Genomic DNA, 21,912 nt, shown 5'->3' on the forward strand with positions numbered 1-21,912 from the left:
ATTGTGGAAATATATAAAAGAATTGCACATGTTTAACATATATTGGATTACTTTCTGTCTAGGGGAGAGGATTGGGGGAATAGAGGGAGAAAAAACTTGGAACACAAGGTTTTGCAAGGATGAATATTGAAAACTAAGTATATGTTTTGAAAATCAAAAGCTTTAAAAAGAATGCATTAGTGTCCCAGTTTTCCACATCATCTCCAACATCCATCATTTTCCTTTTTTGTCACATCAACAACATTGATAAGTGTATAGCTTTCATAAAGATAGCTTGATTTCTTTGTCCTAAAACTGCTTGTTCATTTCTTTGGCCATTCGTTGATCTAGGAATGATCTGTATTTTTATAAATTTGGTTCAGTTCCTATATATTTGAGAAATGAAGCCTTTATCAGAAATACTTGTTGCAAACAATTTTCCTCAGTTTTCTTTATTTATAATTTTAGATGTAATGGTGGTTAATAATTTCAAGTAGTTTTTTAGTTGATTCTCTAGGATTTTCTAAGTGTAACATCATATCATCTGCAGAGAGTCAAGTTTTGTTTCCTCGATGCCTATTCTAATTCTTTCAATTTTTTTCTTCTCATTACTACTGCTAACATTTTTCGTACAATATTAAATAATAGTAGTGATAATGGGCTTCCTTGCTTTACTCTTGATTGTAGTAGGAAGGCTTCTAGCTTATACCCATTACATATAATATTTGCTGATGGTTTTAGATAAGAAATACTTATCATTTTAAATAAAACTCCACTTATTCATACGTTCTCTAGTGTTTTTAATAGGAATGGTTACTGTATTTTATCAAAGACTATTTTTACATCTATTGAGATAATCACATGATTTCTGTTGGTATTGTTATTGATATGGTCAATTATGCTGGTAGTTTCCCTAATAATAAATTAGTCCTACCTTACACCTTGGTATCTTCTCTTTGCTAATATTTTATTTAAATTTTTTTGCATCTACATTCATCAGAGAAATTGGCTATAGTTTTCTTTCTCTCTTTTGATTCTTACTGGTTTGGGTATCAGCATATTTGTGTCACAAAAGGAATATGGCAGGCCTCCTAAATTTTCTTTCACAATATGAAATATGTTTTGCATGACTGCACTGTATAACACATATCAAACTGCTTGCATTCTCAAACTGCTTGAATTCTCAATCGGGAAGAAGGGAGGGAAAAAAGGAAAGAATTCAGAACTCAAAAAAATTTTTAAATGAAAGTTTAAGTTTATTTTTTACATGTAATTAGGGGAAAAATTAACAATAAATAAATATTTGCTGAAAAAATAAAAAGTATCTACCAATCACCTGAAAGAAATCCCAAAATGAAAACTTCTCAAGAACATTATAGTCAAAATCCAGAACTTCGAGGTCAAAGAAATAAAGCTAAACACACTCATAAGGAAAGAATTCAAGTGCCAAGGATCCACAAAGTCAGGATCACACATGACTTAGGAGCCCTTACTATGAAAGATCAGTTAGTTTGGAAAACAATATTCTAGAAAGCAAAGGATACTACCAAGAATAATATACTCATAAAAACTGAGTATAATCCTACAGAAGGAAAAAAATGAACCTTTAATGAAAGAGAAGACTTCCAAGCATTAATGATATAAAGACCAGAGATGTGTAGAAACTTTGAAGCAGAAACATAAGAGGCAAGAAAAACACAAAAAGTTAAGATAAACAATCATAAAGATCTAAAGTATATAGAATGACAGGGAAAGATAATGCAGAATGGTGGAGGGAGTGTGGGAAAACTGGGACACTGATACATTGTTGGTGGAATTGTGAATACATCCAGCCATTCTGGAGAGCAATTTGGAACTATGGTCAAAAAGTTATCAAACTGTGCATACCCTTTGATCCAGCAGTGTTTCCACTGGGCTTATATCCCAAAAAAATCTTAAAGAAGGGAAAGGGACCTGTATGTGCAAGAAAGTTTGTGACAGGTCTCTTTGTAGTGGCCAAAAACGGGAAATTGAGTGGATGCCCATCAATTGGAGAATGGCTGAATAAATTGTGATATATGAATATTATGGAATATTATTGTTCGGTAAGAAATGACCAGCAGGATGATTTCAGAAAGGCCTGGAGAGACTTACATGAACTGATGCTGAGTGAAATGAGCAGGACCAGGAGAAGTATATAAATACTTCAACAACAATACTATATGATGATCAATTCTGATGGACCTGGCCATCTTCAGCAATGAGATGAACCAAATCAGTTCCAATGGAGCAGTAATGAACTGAACCAGCTACATCCAGTGAAAAAACTCTGGGAGATGCCTAAGAACCATTATATTCCCAATCCCTATATTTTTGTCCACCTGCATTTTTGATTTTCTTCACAGGCTAATAGTACACTATTTAAAAGTCCGATTCTTTTTATACAGCAAAATAACTGTTAGGACATGTATACTTATATTGTATTTAATTTATACATTTAACATGTATTGGTCAACCTGCCATCTGGGGGAAGTGATGGGGGGAAGGAAGGGAAAAATTGGAACAAAAGATTTGGCAATTGTCAATGCTGTAAAAGTCCCCATGCATATAATTTGTAAATAAAAAGCTATAATAAAAAAAAAAGAATTAAAGCATAAACTGTTTATATCCTAAAATGCAGAGACAATATATGTGATCTCTCTGAATGCTATAATCTATACATAATCAAACTTCACTTTCACCTATAACATTCCGTTTTCTTTTTAATATACTGAAATACTTGTTTAGTGATGATCAAGTTCAAAATAAAAAGAATGCCAATACTGACATGGTTTAGTTCTTCTTAAAGGACTTAAAGTTCTCCTTCTAAAGAGAATCTCTTAACCTGAAGTTCCAGAACATCCATGGATAGATACTTATGGAGTCTATGAAATTTTATGGTAAAAAATTTACAAATATTTCAGCAAATAACTGGCTTTGTTTATAATCCTTTATCTTTTTATTAATTTGAAAACGTTATTCTTCAAAAAAGGATTCAATAGTCTTCACTAGACTGCCAGAGAAATCCATGACACAAAATTAGAAATACTTATTCTAAAAGCAGGTTGATTTTATTGGTCATAGGAAAAAGATGCCACATTTAGAGTACCAATTTACTAAGGTTTATAGACTAAAGAATGGACCCTGTGATTTCACAAGAGCAGAGTGAGGAAATTCCCTCTGTTCTGAATTACCCAGGTGAGCAAATTAAATCTACCAATGTAGGTCAACACCTTTATAAATTAAATCTTGAATTGTCTAAAGAAGGAGAAGTTAAAGTGATTTGCACAAGGTTTCATAGCATGTGTCAAAAGCCAGGCTTTACTGGCTTCAAGACTAGCTGTCTATACACTGGACCATACTGCCTACCCCTCTATTTATGGATGTTCTAAAAACAGTGATTCTTCATAGCTCTTTTTAAGCCACTCTACCATCATTACTATGGAAAGGGGATTTGCAGGACTGAGGACCACATTAATTATTTTCTGCTTTATGAGTAGCCATTGCCAAAGAACTGTCCATTAACTAATGACAAATCTATTTATGATGTACTTTCTAGATTGTTCTTCCAAAAGATTCTATCACTAAGATCATATAAAAGTTAATCAGTGTAGAACATGCTAGAACTTATGCTTTGCAGTCATAATCTTTAAGAAGTTAGCCTATGTTCACTTCAGCAGCACATATACTAAAAAATTGCCATGCACCACACAAGGATGACATGAAAATTCAAGACACATTCCATATTTCTTTTCTTTTTCTTGCTTTTTATCCTTTGGAATATGACTAATGTGGAAATTTGTTTTATAAAACTCTATATACATGTAATGAATTCTATTCTTTATAATCTTAATGGCTGGAAGAGGAGTAGAGAAAGAAAATTTGGAACTAAAAATAAAATTAAATTAAATTTGGAAAACAAAAAAAAGTACACTGCACCAAGAACTTAAATATCCCAAGTCATGAGGAGAGAATGAGATTAGACTCTGTCACTATTACCAATAGATGTAGGGAATTTCACAAAGATTGAACACATGGTTAAAAAAGGGGGGATACATTTATTCACCTGTTGTAAAATGAAATTCACTACTGAATCAAAAAGTTATGTATAAATCAAGACTGAGTCAAACTGATCAATCATCTAGTTCTTACCATCATGGTCTTTGAGTTTCCTCCTAAAGAATCCTGAAGAAGACGAGTCAATTTTGAATTTCGATAGGGTACATGAGTGCTTTTTCCATCAACCAAGGCAGAAATGACATTACCCAGAGTGGAGAGTGAAAGATTAATTTTTGTTGCTTCTTTCAGTCGCTGTCCAGTAGCTCCAGTTTTTGCCTGTCTTTCTGAACCCTAGTGAAAAGAAAGGAGTTAACATGAAATAACATAGTAAATTCAGGAGAAAACGAGAAATTTAAAAATTATCCATTGAAAAATTAAATGAACAAAAATCTGAAAAATTTAAGAAGTAAATTATATCACTGACTCTTTTCATTTGTTTAAGGAATTTTGAAAATTGAAGTGGAATGATCTATTAAAATTACCAGAGAAAAATCTCCTTTTCAAACAGCATCATAATACTTACAGCAAGATCTACAAGGTGTAGTTTGCCCATCCGAACATGCATATTTCCATCAATACCTTTTTCACTACATTCAATGGTAATTGTAAATATAGCATGGGAACGGGAACTGTGTTCATTCATATTGGTTGCACCAACCGAACCTTTAATATAAAAAGAAAATCACTAAAAAAGGTAATGTTCAAGTTTATCTCAAAAACACAAATAAAATTATTAAATAATAATTTAAAATACATAATTTTATTAGATATATAGCAAAACAAAAGACAGCCACATTTCTGAATTACCCAGAGAACAATGGATTTATAATATCATTATTAGAAATCTGTCAAGGGTTTTGATGTTCAATATGAAAAAATCTGTTCTACCATTCATGTTGGAAGTAAAATTTTGAAACAAAATACTTAATTTTAATCGCAAATGTCATTCATTGTTCATCAAAGTGTCAGTTTAAAAAGTTACATTGTACATAAAAATTCAACATGCCAACTAATTAAACTGTGCTTTTAAAAAGCATTAAGATTATATTCCTTTTACCCCAAAGTAACAATCTCAGTCTAAGATCCCATTTCATAAACTCAGGAAGAAGTAACCTACAAGAAGATATTACAAAACTTAAGAAAAACAAATGATAAGCATTTAACCAAAGGCTTACTTATTGTATTATCTTACTATAAAATGGAAATGACACTTAGTATCCCAAATACCTAAACACCTAGCACCAGCAGAACACAAACTTTTTGCAGTTCTTATGTCAAACTGGAAAGGATTACATTATATAGACCAGAAATCAATTGTCTAAGAAACAACTTAATTAAATCATTAAGCCATCTACTGAAACACAGAGGAACTGGGAGTTGATAGAGAATATTCAAACCAGATGAAGTCACAGATGTCTGAGATCTTAAAGAAGGCAAGTATTTGAAATATGCCATAAAATGAGAATCTAATGAAGTGCTATTTCCTGGTCTACAGTCATTTCATAGACTAATGTACACACAGAACAAAATGTAAAATTATATTCTACATAGTAGTGAATTGGATTTTCTTTAAAGCACAACAATGTAGATATTGGCATTCTCAATTTTTAAAAATTAAATGTCCTATTCAACATGTATAGGACTGCTTGCCATCTGGGGGAAGAGATGGAAGGAAGGAAGGGAAAAGTCGAAACAGAAGTGAGTGCAAAGGTAAAAAAATTACCCAGGCATGGTTCTGTCAATAAAAAGTTATAATAAATAAATAAATAAATAAAATGTCCACTTTTACTAATAAAATGGCTTTAATTTTAAATTGAAACTAATATTTAAGCAGGAAATGGAAAATTTTAAAAGCATTAATATTGATTTCATGTACAAATTTCATAAATTATCTTCTGTTATCTTTCTTTTTTTGATATTACAATTATGTGGAAGTTTTTAAGGGATATCATGATTTGTACGTGATAAAATAAGACTTAAGACTAAAAAGAATCTGTCTCTTCTTTTACTCAAATATTTTGTTCACTGCTAGATAATCCTAAACAACCACAAAAAGAATTGTTAGGATATCTCAAAATCATGTCTTTTTTATATGATATCAAATTGTGACATAATTTAATATTTTCACACTAAACTAATCTACTCAACATTAAAAATGTATTGCTAATTAAGGGCTATACTTACGATTTTTGTGGCCTAATGTCATAATTCTATCCATATCATCTGCATTATTTACTACATAAGCTGATAGATCTTTGATGTAAACTCCCACATCAGGTCTTTCCTTAACCTAAAAGATAAGAAGATTATACTCTGATAATATAGGATACTTTCTAAAACCAAAAGACAAGATTAATATGATAATATGTAATACTTTCTAAATCAATATTCCTTGTATTTACTTACAGATTACTATAGCAAGGATGTAATGTCAGTATAAGTAATTTATAATAATCCTTAAAATAGGAGGAAAATATTTTTTAACCTACCTATCCCTTCATTAGCTTATTCTTTATTCTTTAAAAAAAAAAAGTGAGCTGAATAAAAGAAAAACAAGAAGTATATTGGCCTAGTTTGGAAGACTTGAACATTTCACAGCTTGCTATTTCTCTGACTCATTTGAAATAGATTTTTTTTATAGTCAGGACATAGGAGAAAACACTTCCTCATATTATGTAAGAATGTTGACTTCATCTAGACAGCATTCATAGTTTAGTCCAATATAATACAAGCAAGTGGGACAGGCAAATGGGAAAATGATTGATTCTACACAATCTTATTGTTATTACTTAAAACAAATTGGGCAGTCCATCCATTATAGAACAACAATTATTAGTTATGAAAAGTATAGCATTCACAAGGAAATGGTATAAGACATTATTTTAACAAATTTAATCTGTGACTATCAGGCCAAGTGAAAAAAAATTCTTTTCAAATGAACCTCTTATTTAAAAGGAATTTAAATAGTTTGTAGGATAAAGTAAAATGCCAGAAGATGTATTATAAAACTAGAGCAAAACAAATAAGAAAACATTATTGTAACATCTTTTCAATTTTAACAGATATAGTTTCAAATGATTTTGAATATTGTTTATAAAGGGAATTAGGCTAGATTAAACTGAAAACAATTATACAGGCCAGTACAATGTCATAAGCTAAATTTTAAGCTAAAACACTAAAACTCTTTATACTAAAGTAGCTAAAACTTTAATTTATTTAATTGTCCTCTTAAAACTTAGCAAAAGAAAGATGCTTGACATCATCAAAAGAACACTAGACCTAGAGCAACAAAAACAGAGTTGGAATCCCAACTCTCTTTTTTATTAAATATATGATCTCGAGAAAATCACTTGACCTTTTTGTATCTAACTTTCCTTATCTCCTTTATATCATACAGGGATTTCTGATGGCTCCCTTTAGCTTTAACATCATGACAGTATAACTCTGTGGAAAGATAATTCTTACCTGAGAATATTCAGATTTTCAAAGTATCCTCACCTCTAATCTTTGTGTCTGATCCTTTCCTAGAAGGTCACGCACTTCTTCATTATAAATTTCCAAATAAGATACTCGAACCAAAAACCTAAAAATAAAAAATTTTTTAACATGTTAAAAAAATGTGACTTCCTTTTGTTGCCTCTATTTCCTACAAATACTTAATCATTTCTCGGGTCACTGCAATCTGACTTCCAACACTTTCTAACAAAAAGGTTAACTATGATATGATCTCAACTGCTAAATCCAATTATCTTCTCATTCCCCATGCTTTCCTGCTACATCTAACATTGCTGAATATCCTCTCCTCCCAGTTATTCTCCTAAAATTTCTTGACTCTGCTTTCTCCTGGCTATCTACCTGACCAATATCCTCCTCCAAATCTACAGTGAAGTTATGATCTTTCTCTGTGATTGTACTCCAGGGCTCTCTGTCCTAGAGGATATCTCTTTTTCTCCTTCTCAATGATTTCACAGGTACAAGAAATCCTGACACAGAATTAAAAGAAGCCAATGACAGGAAGCCCAATCTCCCTTCTTCCCAATTAATGAATAAACATTTTTAAATGCCTATCTTGTGCCAAGCACTAAGCTAAACTCTGAAGATATAAAAACAAAATAAACAGTTCCTGCCCTCAGGAAGTTTACCTTCCAATGAAAAAGATGTATTTTAGAAGGGAGAGCATTAGCAACTAGGGAGATTAAGAAAGATTTTTTGTAGAAGATGACTTGAATCTTGATTAAAACCATGGATTCTAAGAGGTGAAGAGGAGTAGGCCAATATGGCTAGATTGTAGAGTTTATAGAGAAGATATAATATGTACTACAAAGGTAGGAATGAGCCACATTGTGAAGAACCATTATTAAACACAGAACAGTTTATATTTGATCCTAAAGATAATTTCACTTTAGAAAAATCACTTTTAGAAAAATCCACAGCTATGTGGAGGATAAGTGGAGTGGAAAGAGATCTGAGGTAAATAGAACAAATTAAAAGGTTTTTTTACACTGAGTGGGCTACATAGAGAAATGATATTTATGAGATAAATCATGTTAGTCAATAAATATTTACTAAGTGTCTGTTATACACCAAGCAAAGTGCACTGAGGATACACAAAAGAAGCAAAAGACACAATCCTTATCCTCAAAGAGCTCACAGTCTAATGGGAGAGATTACAAATAAGTATGTACAAACAAACTATATAGAGGATGACTAGAGAAATAATTAAAAGAAGAAAAGCACTAAAATTATTAAAGTTTAGGAAACGCTTCATATGGAATTTTAATTAGGACTTAAAGGAAATCACAGAAGTCAAAAGGTGGAGATAAGCACTCCAGACAAAGGGGCAGGCCATGAGAAAATCACTAAGCTAGGAAATATTTATGGAACAGCCATGAGGGCAATGTTAGTAGCAAGAAGAGAACTTGCCAGCAAATGAAATGTAAGAAGCTGGGGCTGGAATACAAAGGGCTTTGGAGCAAAAGGCACTGGAAACAAGGAACTTGCCTGGAGGCCATAAAGAGTCATTGGAGTTTTTACTAGAGGGAAGATGTTGAGAGGGGAAGACATGGAGATACGTAGAGATAAGAATAAGATCTGGTGATTGACTGGATATGAGGATATAGTAAGAAGAGCTTTAGATAACACTGGCATTTCAAACATAGGAGCCTGGAAAGATAGTGATGCTATGAAAATGTGATAGAAGAATGTGTTTGGAAATGGCAAGGGGGAGGGGAGTAAGGAGAAGGTAGAACAGGAAAAGAAAAAAAGGACATGCTGAATTTGAGATTCATACATATTATCTGATTCAAAATATTCAACAGAACTAGTTGGGAAGAGGTAGAGACAAAATGGTGGAATAGAAGAGCAGGAACACTTAGCTGAACTTTCCCAAATGTCCTTCCAAACAACTCTAAAATAATACCTCAAAATGAATTATGGAACAGCCCAACCAACAAAAGTTGAAAGAAACAATTTTCTAATTCAAGACAATTTAGAAGGCAGTCAGAAAAGGTCTATTTCACCAGAGTGGTGGTCAAGTCTGTATTATGCTTGAAGCTTAGGACAAAGCCTCCTCCACCCTAGAAGTAAGAGCCCAACTTCCAATCAAGAAATAAAATGGAAAAATGAGCTAACAATAACAACAAAAAGAACTAGGTTATAACAAATTACTATGATAACAGGGAAAATCAAGATACAAACCCAGAAGAAAACAATGATGTCAAGCTGTACAGGCAAATTTTCAAAGAAAACTGTGCATTGGTTACAAATCCAACAAGAATTACAGGTAGAGCTCAAAAAGGATTTTTTAAATCGGATAACAGAGGTAAAAGAAAAATTAGGAAAAAAATTAAAATAATGCAAAAAAAATTAAAAGATTGTTGATAGTTTGGTAGAAGAGGTACAAAAAATACTAAAGAAAATGATACTTTAAAAATAGAATTTTGGCCAAATGATAAAAGAGAGACAAAAAATTCACTGAAAAGAACTACTTGAAAAACAGAATTGGACAAATGGAAAAAGAGGTACTAAAGTTCACTGAAAAAAAATCCCTTAAAAATTGGAATAGGGCAAGTAGAGCTAATAATTCCATAAGACATTAAAAAAAATTAAAATAAAATCAAAAGAATGAAAAAAATAGTAGAAAATATGAAGTATTTCAGTTTTTTTAACTGACCAGGAAAATAGATCCAGTAAAGATAATGTAAGAATTATTGGACTAACTGAAGACCATGATCAAAAAAAGAACCTAGACATCTTTTAAGAAATTATCAGGTACATTGTTGATGGAACTGTGAACATATCTAACGATTCTAGAGAGCAATTTGGAACTATGATCAAAAAGTTATCAAACTGTGCATACCTTTTGATCCAGCAGTGTTTCTACTGGGATTATATCCCAAAAAGATCTTAAAGGAGGAAAAGGGACCAACATGTGCAAAAAATATTTGTGGCAGCCCTCTTTGTAGTAGCAAGAAACTGGAAACTGAGTGAATGGCTGAATAAATTATGCTATATGAATGCTATGAAATACTATTGTTCTATAAGAAATGACCAACAGGATGATTTCAGAGAGGCTTGGAGAGAGCTACATGAATTGATGCTGAGTGAAATGAGCAGAACCAGGAGATCATTATACACGGCAACAATAAGATCAATATATGATGATCAATTCTGATGGATGTGGCTCTCTTCAACAATGAGAGGATTCAAACCAATTCCAATTGTTCAGTGATGAAGAGAGCCATCTACACCCAGAGAGAGAAGCATGGAAAAGGGTGTGGAACACAACATAGCATTTTCACTCTCTCTGTTGTTATTTGCTTGAATTTTGTTTTCTTTCTCAGTTTTTCTTTTCCTTCCTTCTTGATCTGATTTTTTTTGTGCAGCAAGATAGCTATATAAATATGTACACAAATATTGAATTTAACATGTATTTCAACATATTTAACATGTACTGGACTACCTGCCAGCTGGGGGTGGGATGTGGGGAAGGATGGGGAAATTTGGAACAAAAGGTTTTGCAAGGGTCAATGTTGGAAAAATTACCCATTCATATGCTTTGTAAATAAAAAGCTTTAATTTAAAAAAAAGAAAGAAAGAAAGAAAGAAATTATCAGGGACACCTGCTGATAACCTAGAAGCAGAGGGTAAAATAGAAATTAAAAGAAACAATTCACAATGTGAAAGTTAAAGAAAGTATGAAAGGAAGAACTTTTATAGTAGAGGGGAAGATGGAGGGAGTAAGATGGGGGAGACCACACAAACCTTACTTCTCATTGGAATTGGTTCAATAAAGCACATACAAGCTCAGTTGGGTATAGAAACCCATCTTACTTCTATACAGAAGTAGGAAGAGAAGGGGATAAAACAAAATAAGGGGGGCTGATAGAAGGAAGGACAGATTGGGAGAGAAAGTGGTCAGAAGCAAAACAGACTTTTGAGGAAGGATAGAGGGAGAAGAATCAGAGAAGAGAGACAGAGAGAGAGAAAAAAGAGAGAGAGAGAGAGAGAGAAAGAGAGAAATAAATATGACAGAGCTAAAGCCAGAGAAAGAGACACTGACAAAAGGATCCAGACCAATAAAATAGATATTAACAATTGATTAGATATTTTTAAAAAAAGAAATTAAAATTACCAGTATCAAAGTGAAAAAGATGAATTCACCATCAAAGCAATAATTAGGAGCTATTTTGCTCAATTGCATGCCAATAAATCTGATTATCTAAGTGAAATAGATGAATAAATTACATACAGTTTTACTTGATAAAGCAAATGATTAGAGGTCTTGGGAAAAGAAAAAATAAGGTTAGGATTCTATCACTGTAAAGGGCTGAAACTCTTAAAAGGTATGCTTGAATCAGACAACCGAGCACTTAAGGCTAATTACCTATTGGACAATGATTCTATTAGCATGTTTGGGAAAATGGCCCTTTTCACTTTTCTGCTGGCTCGATGTATACAGATAACTGTAGGTAAGGATTAGGGGATGGAGTGAGAGAGGTGAGAGAACTTCACTTTGCAGCAAGACCAGGAAGAAAGAGGTTGGTAGCAAGCTTGTGGCAGTTTGTCTCCTTCACTTCTTTCCCTGAAGACCAAGGACTTTTATTTATCCTGACTCCAGATATTCCTGAGGCCTCCAGGGAGCTAGCCCAGACTTTACATATCATTAAGAAATTTCCCTTCTTTTTAGACCTTTTCTTTTCATATTCCTTTCATTTTCTGATACTCACAGAGATCTGGCTCCCCTGAGAAGATTAGAGACCATCCTCTAATATACACTTTCACACAATTGATTAAGGAAATGGAGGCACATCTTTGCTATTAACATTTACTGAACAGCATCTCATCCTCTGAGATTAGCTTTATCCACATTTGTCATCTTATGCAGATACTAATGCAATTATTTACCAGCCCATAAGTTATTCTCCCTCCTTTCTTGAAGAGGTCAATGCAGAGTCCACAGTCTCTGGTCATCAGATTCTGCCCTTATATTAGGGAACTTCAATATGTAAGTTGATGTTCTCACAAACATCTTGGCTTCCCACTTCTTCTATCTTCTCAAATTCCATGACCCTCAATTGCACTCCACCTCATTTATATGAGGACAGACCCAACATTACCCATAAGTGTTCCACTTCCATGATGGTGAACTATGAAAATCCTCTATCTGACCATGACCACCTATTTTTCTCTGCTTTATTTCTTTTAAACCTGTTCTTTATCAGTCCTCCATTCCTCAGTAAGCTCACCCATCCCATCACCTCTGCTCTGACTTCACTTTCCTCTCTTTCCAATCTTGATTTTATGGTAAACAATTCAAATGTACATGGTCCTCTATCCTCTTACCAAAGCCTAACTAAGCTGCCTTTGCTCCTATTCAAATGAAGTTTAAGAAGGCCAGAATAAGTCACACAATCATACTGAATGGGGCTACTAAAAATTTTATATCTCTGTTTATTCTTTTTACAAAGCAAACCTTTTACCCTTGCTTAACTTTCACATTCTAAAACTTCTCTTTTCACTTCTAACCTCCTGCATACTTTCTCCCTCTCAGAAGACCACTTATCATACTTTTCTGAAAAAACGGAAACCATCTGCCATAGACTACTACCTTTTTTCCCCTTACTCTAAATCTCAAAATTCCTTGTCTTCATTCCCCCCCCCACTTTTTTCTCTTTTATTCCAGTCTCATATGAAGAGATAGAACCCTTTTCCAGGTGAAGGTCAATCTTTTTTACTTACCAACTTGGTCTCATATTTTCCCTTCTCCTCCAGTAGCCTGCCCCTACAATCCTAAACTTCATTGTTTCCCTATTTACCAGTTCCTTCCAAGAAACCAACATGGTTTATCCTTAAAAACCCCTCAAAATCTTCCTACTCCCAAAAGCCATCATCCCACAGCACCATATAAGCTACAAGAACTTGACTATATTTGTTGCCTCTACTTCTTGTCTTCTCACTCCTCAAGTCCTTGCAATCTGGCTTCTCAACATTATTGTATCAACTGAAATTACTCTCCAAAGTTACCAATAATCTCTTAATTGTCAAATGCAACAGCATTTCCTGTCTTCTTTATTCTTGATCTACAGCATTTCCATGACTACCCTTTTCCTCTGGTTTTTCATGACATTGCTAATTTGGTTCTGTTCTCAGTCTTTTGGTTCAAGATCCTCACCCAATTCAAGTTTTCTTAGCTTCTCAATTAAATTACTGCAATTACCTAATTGCTATAACTGCCTCCAGGATCTCCCACTCCAATGGATCCTCCACAGAACTGCCAAATTGATATTCCTAAAATATAAGCCTATATAACTCCCTTGCTCAAGAAGTTTCAGTGGCTTCCTATTGCTCTAGAATAAAATACAAATTCTGAGCTTAAAATTCCCTCACAGTTTGGCTTTGCCTATCTTTTCAGACTGATTTCATATTAATCTTCTTCATTCTCCTGTAGTTGATGGTCTATCTCCCAAATGCCTGGCACTTTAGTAGGACTTAACATATGGTGGCTAAATTGAAGGCCAAATACTTGAAAAAATAATCAGATTACCACCAGATACAATGACATCTATGAATGACAACCTCAACATCTATCTACATTTTAGAAATTATTTTACTTAAAAATAAGTAAATGTGGAAAAATGATCTTTTTCATTTTTACCTTGTATCTCCCTCTGCTTTTGCAATATGACCAAATATATGAGCAAATGAATTTGGGATAATTCCTCTAAGTTCAGGTACAGCTCGTACACCTTCCATGGTAAATGTTTTTCCAGTTCCAGTCTGTCCATATGCAAATATAGTACCTGAAATAGAAAGAATTTACTCCAAACATATTCAAATTTAAAATAATTAACATTTTATTAAGTATCTAATGTATATAGAACATTTCATTAAGCACTGAAGGAAATATATTAGCTAAGTAAGATAAGTTCTCTGCATTCAGGAAACTTACAATATAGTATAATGTTTCACACGATTAATAGACATTTATAAACTAAGTCCCTATTACTTGCCAAGCAATGTGCAAGCATCTGGTGATAGGTCATTCTTGCTAACACTAGCCATATTACCAAAGAGGACATCTTGAATAAACACATTCCTGATGATGAAAATCAATGTCATTCTCAGCCAGGGCCTCATTCAAAGCTTCATATTACAAAGGCTTTACTTTAGTTGCAATATTGACTGAAGCAAAAGTCACCACTATACTTAGTTTTATAACACCAGTCTTCACATGAGCAATAAAAGATAGTACCAAGATCACCAATCTTGTAGATATCTTGGAGGATAGACCACAAGGATTTGTCAGTTGGTCAAACTGATAGCAGGACACAATCAATCCAAAGCTTCAAGTAGCTATCTTTACAAGAGATATTCCATTCCTTGAATCTAAACATATCAAAGTTTGATTCCAGCATGTCACTACCATTCTAACCTGAAACTAATACAAAAATCAGTGTCTGGGTTGTAGCCGATTTTTTAAAAACTGCAATACTTATTTGTTTGATAATTTCCTCATTTCTTTTCTGGTCCTAGGGAGGCTTGGTAGAGTTCATTTTATCATCAGCAATGAGATGTCTCACACCTAGTGTACAGACCAGAAGGGCATGCTCAAAGGTCTTACAATCCTTTGAGATACCAGCTTCAAATTTACCCCAGCAATAACAATCAGGACAATAGCTAGAGATCATGTTTGCAACTGTGTTCTTGATAAAGACCATCAATGATGGTCATATAAAACTTGCTAGTCTTAAATTTCCACAGAGAGTTATCAATGTCAATACCACTCTCATGTTCAGCCTTCAGTTTATGCAAGAACTCTTTTTCAACAACTTTCTTAATCTCATCACACTTATGGACTTATATTGATCAGTGGTCATGAATTTCCAATAATGATCAAACTTATGTTTTTATCTTGCCCATTTTTATTAGCTTTATGTAAAATTTTCATGACACCTGTATTCTAGTGGGTGGCAAACCCATTGTGGGAAAAAAAAAACCCATTGAAATACTTTTCAAGCATTGTTCATAACTTATGCATGTATGCTAATGCATAGTATGATATGATGCATTTCTTATGATAGGTATGATAGTAATGCAATTCTTACTGAAGCATCTTCCTCACTATCTCTAAATGAAATAGGTTCAAATGAAATAAAAAATTCAACTTGTTCTATGATAGCATCACCAAAAAAATACTGGTAGGAAATTATTATAATACTTCAAGTCAGCATGCCCAGTGATAACACAAAAATAACTAATATTTAGGTGTAGAATGAATCACAATTTTTTTTCCCCAAATCGATGTATCTATTTATTTTCTTCAGGATAATCCCAGAATCTTAGCATTTTCTTTACAGATAAAGCAATGACTACTACATATCAAGATTACCATTAACACTTATCAGCTAAAGAAACTGAGTCATCCAAGAAGTTTACCATCTAATAGAGGAAAATCAATTAAGGATTATATTCTAGCTATGCATGATCCACAATATGGATAATCTAAATGTGACCAATATAAAATACAATATATTAATTGTGAGGGGCACAAGTTTATATTTTTTCTTATTTATTAAGCAACTGTTGATATATTTATAGGATTAGTATATATGTAAGAAAGAATTTAATTAATTGTTGAATAATAATATGCTGGGTTAACAACTAAACTCAATAGATAAAAAATTCTTTTATAATGCTCAAATACAATTGCAAGCATCTATGTTTTAAAAATTGAAAATCATCTTATTTCAAAAGTGAAATGAGGTTATTACCATTGTAGCCTTCTAGAACAGAATCAATAATGGGTCTTGCTGTTAAGTTATAAACATCAAGTTGTTTACTTTCTGGTCCAAAAACTGTATCAAATGTAAATGTCTTTGGAGGTTCATTTGAAGAATCTGTTTTATGTACTGTAATAGTTCCTCTCATCTCATCCACAGTAACAGACAATTTGTAGCACATTGCCTTTTCTCTTTCATTGAAGGGTCGACATCGAACAACCACCTTGACATTGTCACAGCTTTCAGGCTTCTCTGATTTATTGATCTAATAATCAAAAGAAAACCGAAAAGAAAAACAAAAACAATAGATAACATTAATCTTTACATACATTAGAATAATTTTCAATGAGAGACTTTCTTATCATTAAGATAAATGTTTCCCCACAAATATCATGCATGTATTTTCCAAATCTTGTTAGTTGAACTAAAAATAAAAATAGTTTGAGTACTCTAATTTTTTATGCAAAAAAAAAAAAAATTACTCTCTCTTCACCAGTGTCCTTGAACACTTAAACTTCCATCAAGGTTCACTTCAGATGCCACCTCCAAACTTTGGCTCAGAAGCCAAAATTCCTCCAGTTAACATTTTTTTCTCTCTCGAAATTATGTTTCATTTTCTCTCCCACCTTAGAAGGTAAGCTTTGACCAAGATTTTCAATTTTGTCTTTGTATACACAGTGGCAAGAACAAATATTTATTAAGTACATACTACTACTTAATTTAAAAAAAAGTTTCTTGTCAAGATTTTTTAAAATTGCTGACATTTGAACAGCAAATTACAGATCACCCTTTTTTTTTTAAATACACTGGTATGTCCTTTTAAATCTCAGTGTTCTTTAGCCTCAAGCTCAAGGCTTTGTCTATCTGTCAATAAGCATTTATCAAGAACTTACTATATGCCAGACACTACGCTAAATGCTGAGGATACAGAAACTATCTTGCTGTCAAGAAGATCATGGTGAAATGGGCAAGACAACGTGCTAATCATTATCAAATCAGATATAGATACAGAATAAATTGAAGATAAACAACAGAAGGAAGTTCCCTAACATTAAGAAAGATTACAAAAATCTTCTAGTGGGTGGTAAATGAAATTTTAGAAACTTGAAAGATGCCAAGAGGCAAAGAGGAAGAAGGACAAAATTCCAGGCTTCAGGGAAAGCCAATGAAAATGTACTGATTTCAGATATGGAATCCTACTGAATGAATCAGGACATCAGGACCTTCATTTGTCATTTTCTGGCAAAAAAAAAAAAAAATCACACAACTACATAGTTTTGCGTGCACAAACGTGTGTGTGTGTGTGTGTGTGTGTGTGTGTGTGTGTGTGTGTGTGTGTGTGTGTGTTTTGTTTGTTTTGAAGAACTGGAATTTTATTGGCTAGGAAAGTCTGGAGAATCAATGCAGGTAAGAGATGGCAAATTAAGAATCTCAGAATATTGCCAGGGGCACTGAATGATTAAGTGACTTACCTAAGGAGGTTATAGTACAAGGGCCCTGAAAGTCAGAAGGTGGCTCTGACTTCAAGACCCTGGGAACTTTGAATTCCTAAGACTAGAAAAAGGACTGAGCCAGGTTCCTCTCACCCCACCTCCCTCCATCGCCAGGACAGCGCCAATATAACCACAAAGTTAATTGACTTTAGAGAGATGGCTTGGCTTATAAATTCATGTAAAGAGATCTGGAAAATTTTTTGAGGTCATCTAGTATAATCTCTCTTATTTTTCAATACTGGAAATTGGAAAAAAACTATCTTTACTTATTGCATTTATTTCTTTTCCTGACATTTCAAAATCCTTTCTGTCCTGTGATATCACTACCAACTGAAATTTCATTCAAAGTTACAAAAGATCTATTATTTGCCAAATCTCATAGATTCAGTTCTTATTCTTCTTGATCTCCATACATCATTTGACATTTTTAAATAACCTCCTCTCCTCTTTATCCCTGGAATTTCTATTTCCCTTCTTACAAGTCAAGTCTCCTTTACACAGGATCAACAATCCTTATCCCACCCTTATACATGGATATATGTATTGCAGAGCTCTGTCCTTAGCCTATTTTCATTCATTTTCTCTCTATATAAATTCTCATGAGTTTAACTACAAAATTTTCTTCATCTCTGAATAAAATTCCTCTCACACTCCCATCAACAAAAATCTCATCTTCTCTTTCCACAAGTTCCCAGATGTGTACTTGCCTTTCCAAACTTCTCTTCCTACTTTATTAAAAAGGTGAAAATCACACATCTTAAGCTCCTCTTCATGTCCAAACTTCAATATCATTGCCCATTCTCTATTTTTCTGCTCCAGTCTCAGAAAGATACATTGGCTCTTTCTGTCATCAGTCTCCTTTACTGGACCATTAATTGTGTCCCATCTCCTATGCTAGTGTGTGTAGCATTTATTATATATGCACATACAAAATATATCTTCCTGATTCTTAAGCCAGCTCTCAATTCACTAAACCACGCTTCCATAAGATCACAGGATCATAGACAGTTAATTTAGTTTCACATTATGCCAATTCTATTCCCAAACACAAAAGCAGGCAGGACTCCACAGTAGCCCAGGTTTCCTGCAGGTTGTTGCAGCTACAGCCAGAGCTGTAGTTTTGTGCCAGGGGTTCTTGATTCAGCTTCTAGGCTGATCCCCTCTGATGCCCCTCTGACTTCTGGGATTGAAAATAAAAGAAGGGCTAATCGTGAAGCTAGAAGAGTATATGGTCTATGGAAGGGTCCATTTATTTATAAGTAGTTTTAAGTGGAAGGCACCTTAGATTAGTATAGTCTAGTATAATCCTCTCAATTTACAGATGAGAAATTTGAGGCCCAGAGAAATCAAATGATTTGCCCAAGGTCAAACAGGTAAAGGGTAGAGAAAACCAGTGAATTAAGATTCTGTGACTCCAGAAGTTAATACTCTGATGCATCATTTCTTCTACTTTCTCTCATAGTAAATTTTGTAAATTTCAAAAGAGTTATGTGGAATTCAATCCCTTAGTTTTCTCCACTTTCTAATCCTTCATTAAGAATTCAGGATTTCCCCTTTTAGAGTTAGCTGTGAAAGTCAATGGCATAATTCCACTTCTTTCTTCTTAATGGCATTTTCCCCCTGGTTAATTGTGATTCTGCTAGGGAATCTCTTTTCCATTCTAAAAACACTTAAGCATTTAGTTGGCTCTTAGCAGTGTAATAAAATCTTTACTCCTTAGGGGGAAAAGATTGAGGATTTCTCTTACACCATGCATATAGAGTGAAATGGTTATTCCATATTGTATAGTATCCTGAAGTCATTTCTGTGATATTCATCCTAGAAAATTATAAATCTATTTCAGGAAAAATGAAGACTTCAAGTAGTCTTAATTTTGGGAAAAAAAAAACAATAATTGCTCACATTTAAATAGAGCATTAAAGTTTACAAAGTGCTTGACATCTAGTTTCTCATACATAAAAAAGTCTACATAAAAATTTTCAGTTACTGAATTTTTAGGAATCAAGAGCTTACAGTGAACATGATCCCAACTCCCTTGTTCAAACTGTACATGATTAAAGATGATGTAGCATCTACCCTAAGTTTAACATTTTTACTATGTTGTGAAATATCAAGATGCACATGGTACAATGAAATGAATTCTTCAAGCTACAGAACCTGAGCTTAATTTAACCCTAGCTATGCCATTGACTAGCTGTGTGTATCTCCTCATCAGTAAAATGAAAAGGGTGACCTAGACAACTTCTAAGGTCTTTTTTCAACTACTGACCTATGAGATGAAAAATCATGGAGAAATTTCAACAGTGCCATTCTATGACATACACTTTTAGCAAATAACTGATTGGAAGTTAAAAGACCAATAGAAACCACAGTTCCACAGCTAAAGGAACAGTAATAGTCCTCTAAAGAGAACAGGGACTTGTCAGTAATTTGGGTATATGGCAGCAGCATCTGGTTCATCTTACTCTAAATAATACAAAGACATCCTCAAAGGAGGTAATAGTACAAGGGCCCTGAAAGTCAGAAGGTGGCTCTGACCTCAAGACCCTGGGAACTTCCAGTTCCTAAGACCAGAAAGAGGACTGAGCCAGGTTCCTCTCACCCCGCCTCCCTCCATCGCCAGGACAGCGCCAAACCCAGCCCAGGCCAGCCCAGGGTCACCTCCAGCATCCCTTAAAGGCAGGAGGCCCCAAACCAGGCTTCGTTGGAAAACCTCAGGCATTATCACAAAGAGGCCAGGCCGGCGTTTCCCGACCTCTGGTTCCGAGCCCAACCGAACCTTCATTCCTCTAGAAGGCCGGGCTGGGTTCGCCCTACCCTGAAGAGGCACCTGAGCTGAGCTGGGCCTCTCCCATCTACGAAGGAAGCAGCAGCTTGGTCTAGGGCTCTTTCGGCCTTCCCGAACGACCCCCCCAAAGAAGCGGTTGCTGCGACAGCAACCGCTACCGCTGCTGCCGCCGCCGCCGCCGCCGCCCCGCCCCGGTCTCTCCCATCCTTCCCAGAGGAGGCCTCTGAGGAAGCTGCCGCTGGGGCCGGGGCCGAGCCTCCCTCGGTCTTCCCTGAGGGGACAGCGGAGAAAACCTCCGCCGAGGCCCGGGCCTAGGTGGGTGATGGAGCCCGACCCGGACCGCGGCCGCCCCTCCCCGCTCGGTGCCTCCATGGCAACCGCCCAGGCCGCCGGACGGGGCGGGGCGAGGATTCGGCTTCTTACCGGCATCTTGGCCTAGACAGCCCCGCGCGAGATGGCCGGTTCCCCCGCCCCTCCGCGCTGCTGAGCAAGACCTCGAGCTCCAGGGCAGAGAGTCTGGTCCGAGGTGCTCCTCCCTCTGCTGCCAGGCCAGAGGCTCTCGAGGCGAGGCGGTGGCCAGGATGCGCGTGCGCAGTCTTGGCTTCCTCCTCCTCCCCGCCAGACCCGCCTTCTTCCCACGTTCCTTCGGATGCACCTGCGCACCGGCTCTCTCTTTCTCTTTTCTCTCCCTCTCCTTTCTCTTTCCTTCCCTCTTTTAACGAATAAAAATGTAAAATGCAGGCCGCCCTCCTCCCCAAACACTTCCTCAGGGCTGATCTCCTAGGACGTTCTGCATAGTCCTGCACCCAAACCGCGGCGCGCCTTTGCCGCCACCTGGTGGGCACTGGACTGAGGCCGAGGTGGGCAGGGCCCCCATGAGCGTGGGGGGACGGGCCCTCGAGAGCCTCCCTGGGTGTCAGTCTATTCCTGGGTGTCCCAGCTTCCTTTTCGCCCTCTTCTGGGGTCGCTGTCGCCTCCTAAACTGTGCCTAGCCAAAGCCCAGGAGGACTGGCCCGCGGGCCGAAGGGAGGGACAGGGCGGGGGTCTAGAGTCTTCCCCGGTGAGACCGACCCCTCCGGGTGTGGCCAAAGGAGACCAGGGTCTGATAGAGCAAAGTGAGAGGCTGCCTGGTCCGGCTGAGAGGGCGCTCTCACTGGTCTGCTTTCCTCATTCTGCTTTCCCTTCTCGAACCTAGACTACACTAGCCCAGCAGCCCCACCACCTTCCTCTGACTGCACTGCTTCCACCAGTTTTTGCATAACAGACGAGAAAATTAGGGTGGGTGGACTGATGA

The 21,912-nt window shown here is 35.6% G+C and overlaps 1 protein-coding gene across 3 annotated transcripts in view; it reads right to left on the reverse strand.

The window, feature by feature from the left end:
- The window catches only part of KIF3A (kinesin family member 3A), a 69,633-nt gene extending 48,209 nt beyond the window's left edge, over window positions 1-21,424 (reverse strand). For 2 of the 3 annotated variants that reach the window (XM_051978237.1, XM_051978239.1), the window contains exons 1-7: window positions 20,661-21,026; window positions 16,329-16,602; window positions 14,213-14,357; window positions 7,555-7,639; window positions 6,241-6,346; window positions 4,580-4,719; window positions 4,150-4,347 (exon numbers count right to left, since the gene is read on the reverse strand). In XM_051978237.1, the coding sequence (XP_051834197.1) occupies window positions 4,150-4,347; window positions 4,580-4,719; window positions 6,241-6,346; window positions 7,555-7,639; window positions 14,213-14,357; window positions 16,329-16,602; window positions 20,661-20,990 (1,278 nt within the window). In that variant the 5' untranslated portion in view covers window positions 20,991-21,026. The other variant, XM_051978238.1, reaches the window with a different exon arrangement.
- Window positions 21,425-21,912: the final 488 nt, after the last annotated feature.

This window comes from Antechinus flavipes, chromosome 2 (assembly GCF_016432865.1).
Source record: "Antechinus flavipes isolate AdamAnt ecotype Samford, QLD, Australia chromosome 2, AdamAnt_v2, whole genome shotgun sequence".
Classification (NCBI taxonomy): Eukaryota; Metazoa; Chordata; class Mammalia; order Dasyuromorphia; family Dasyuridae; genus Antechinus; species Antechinus flavipes.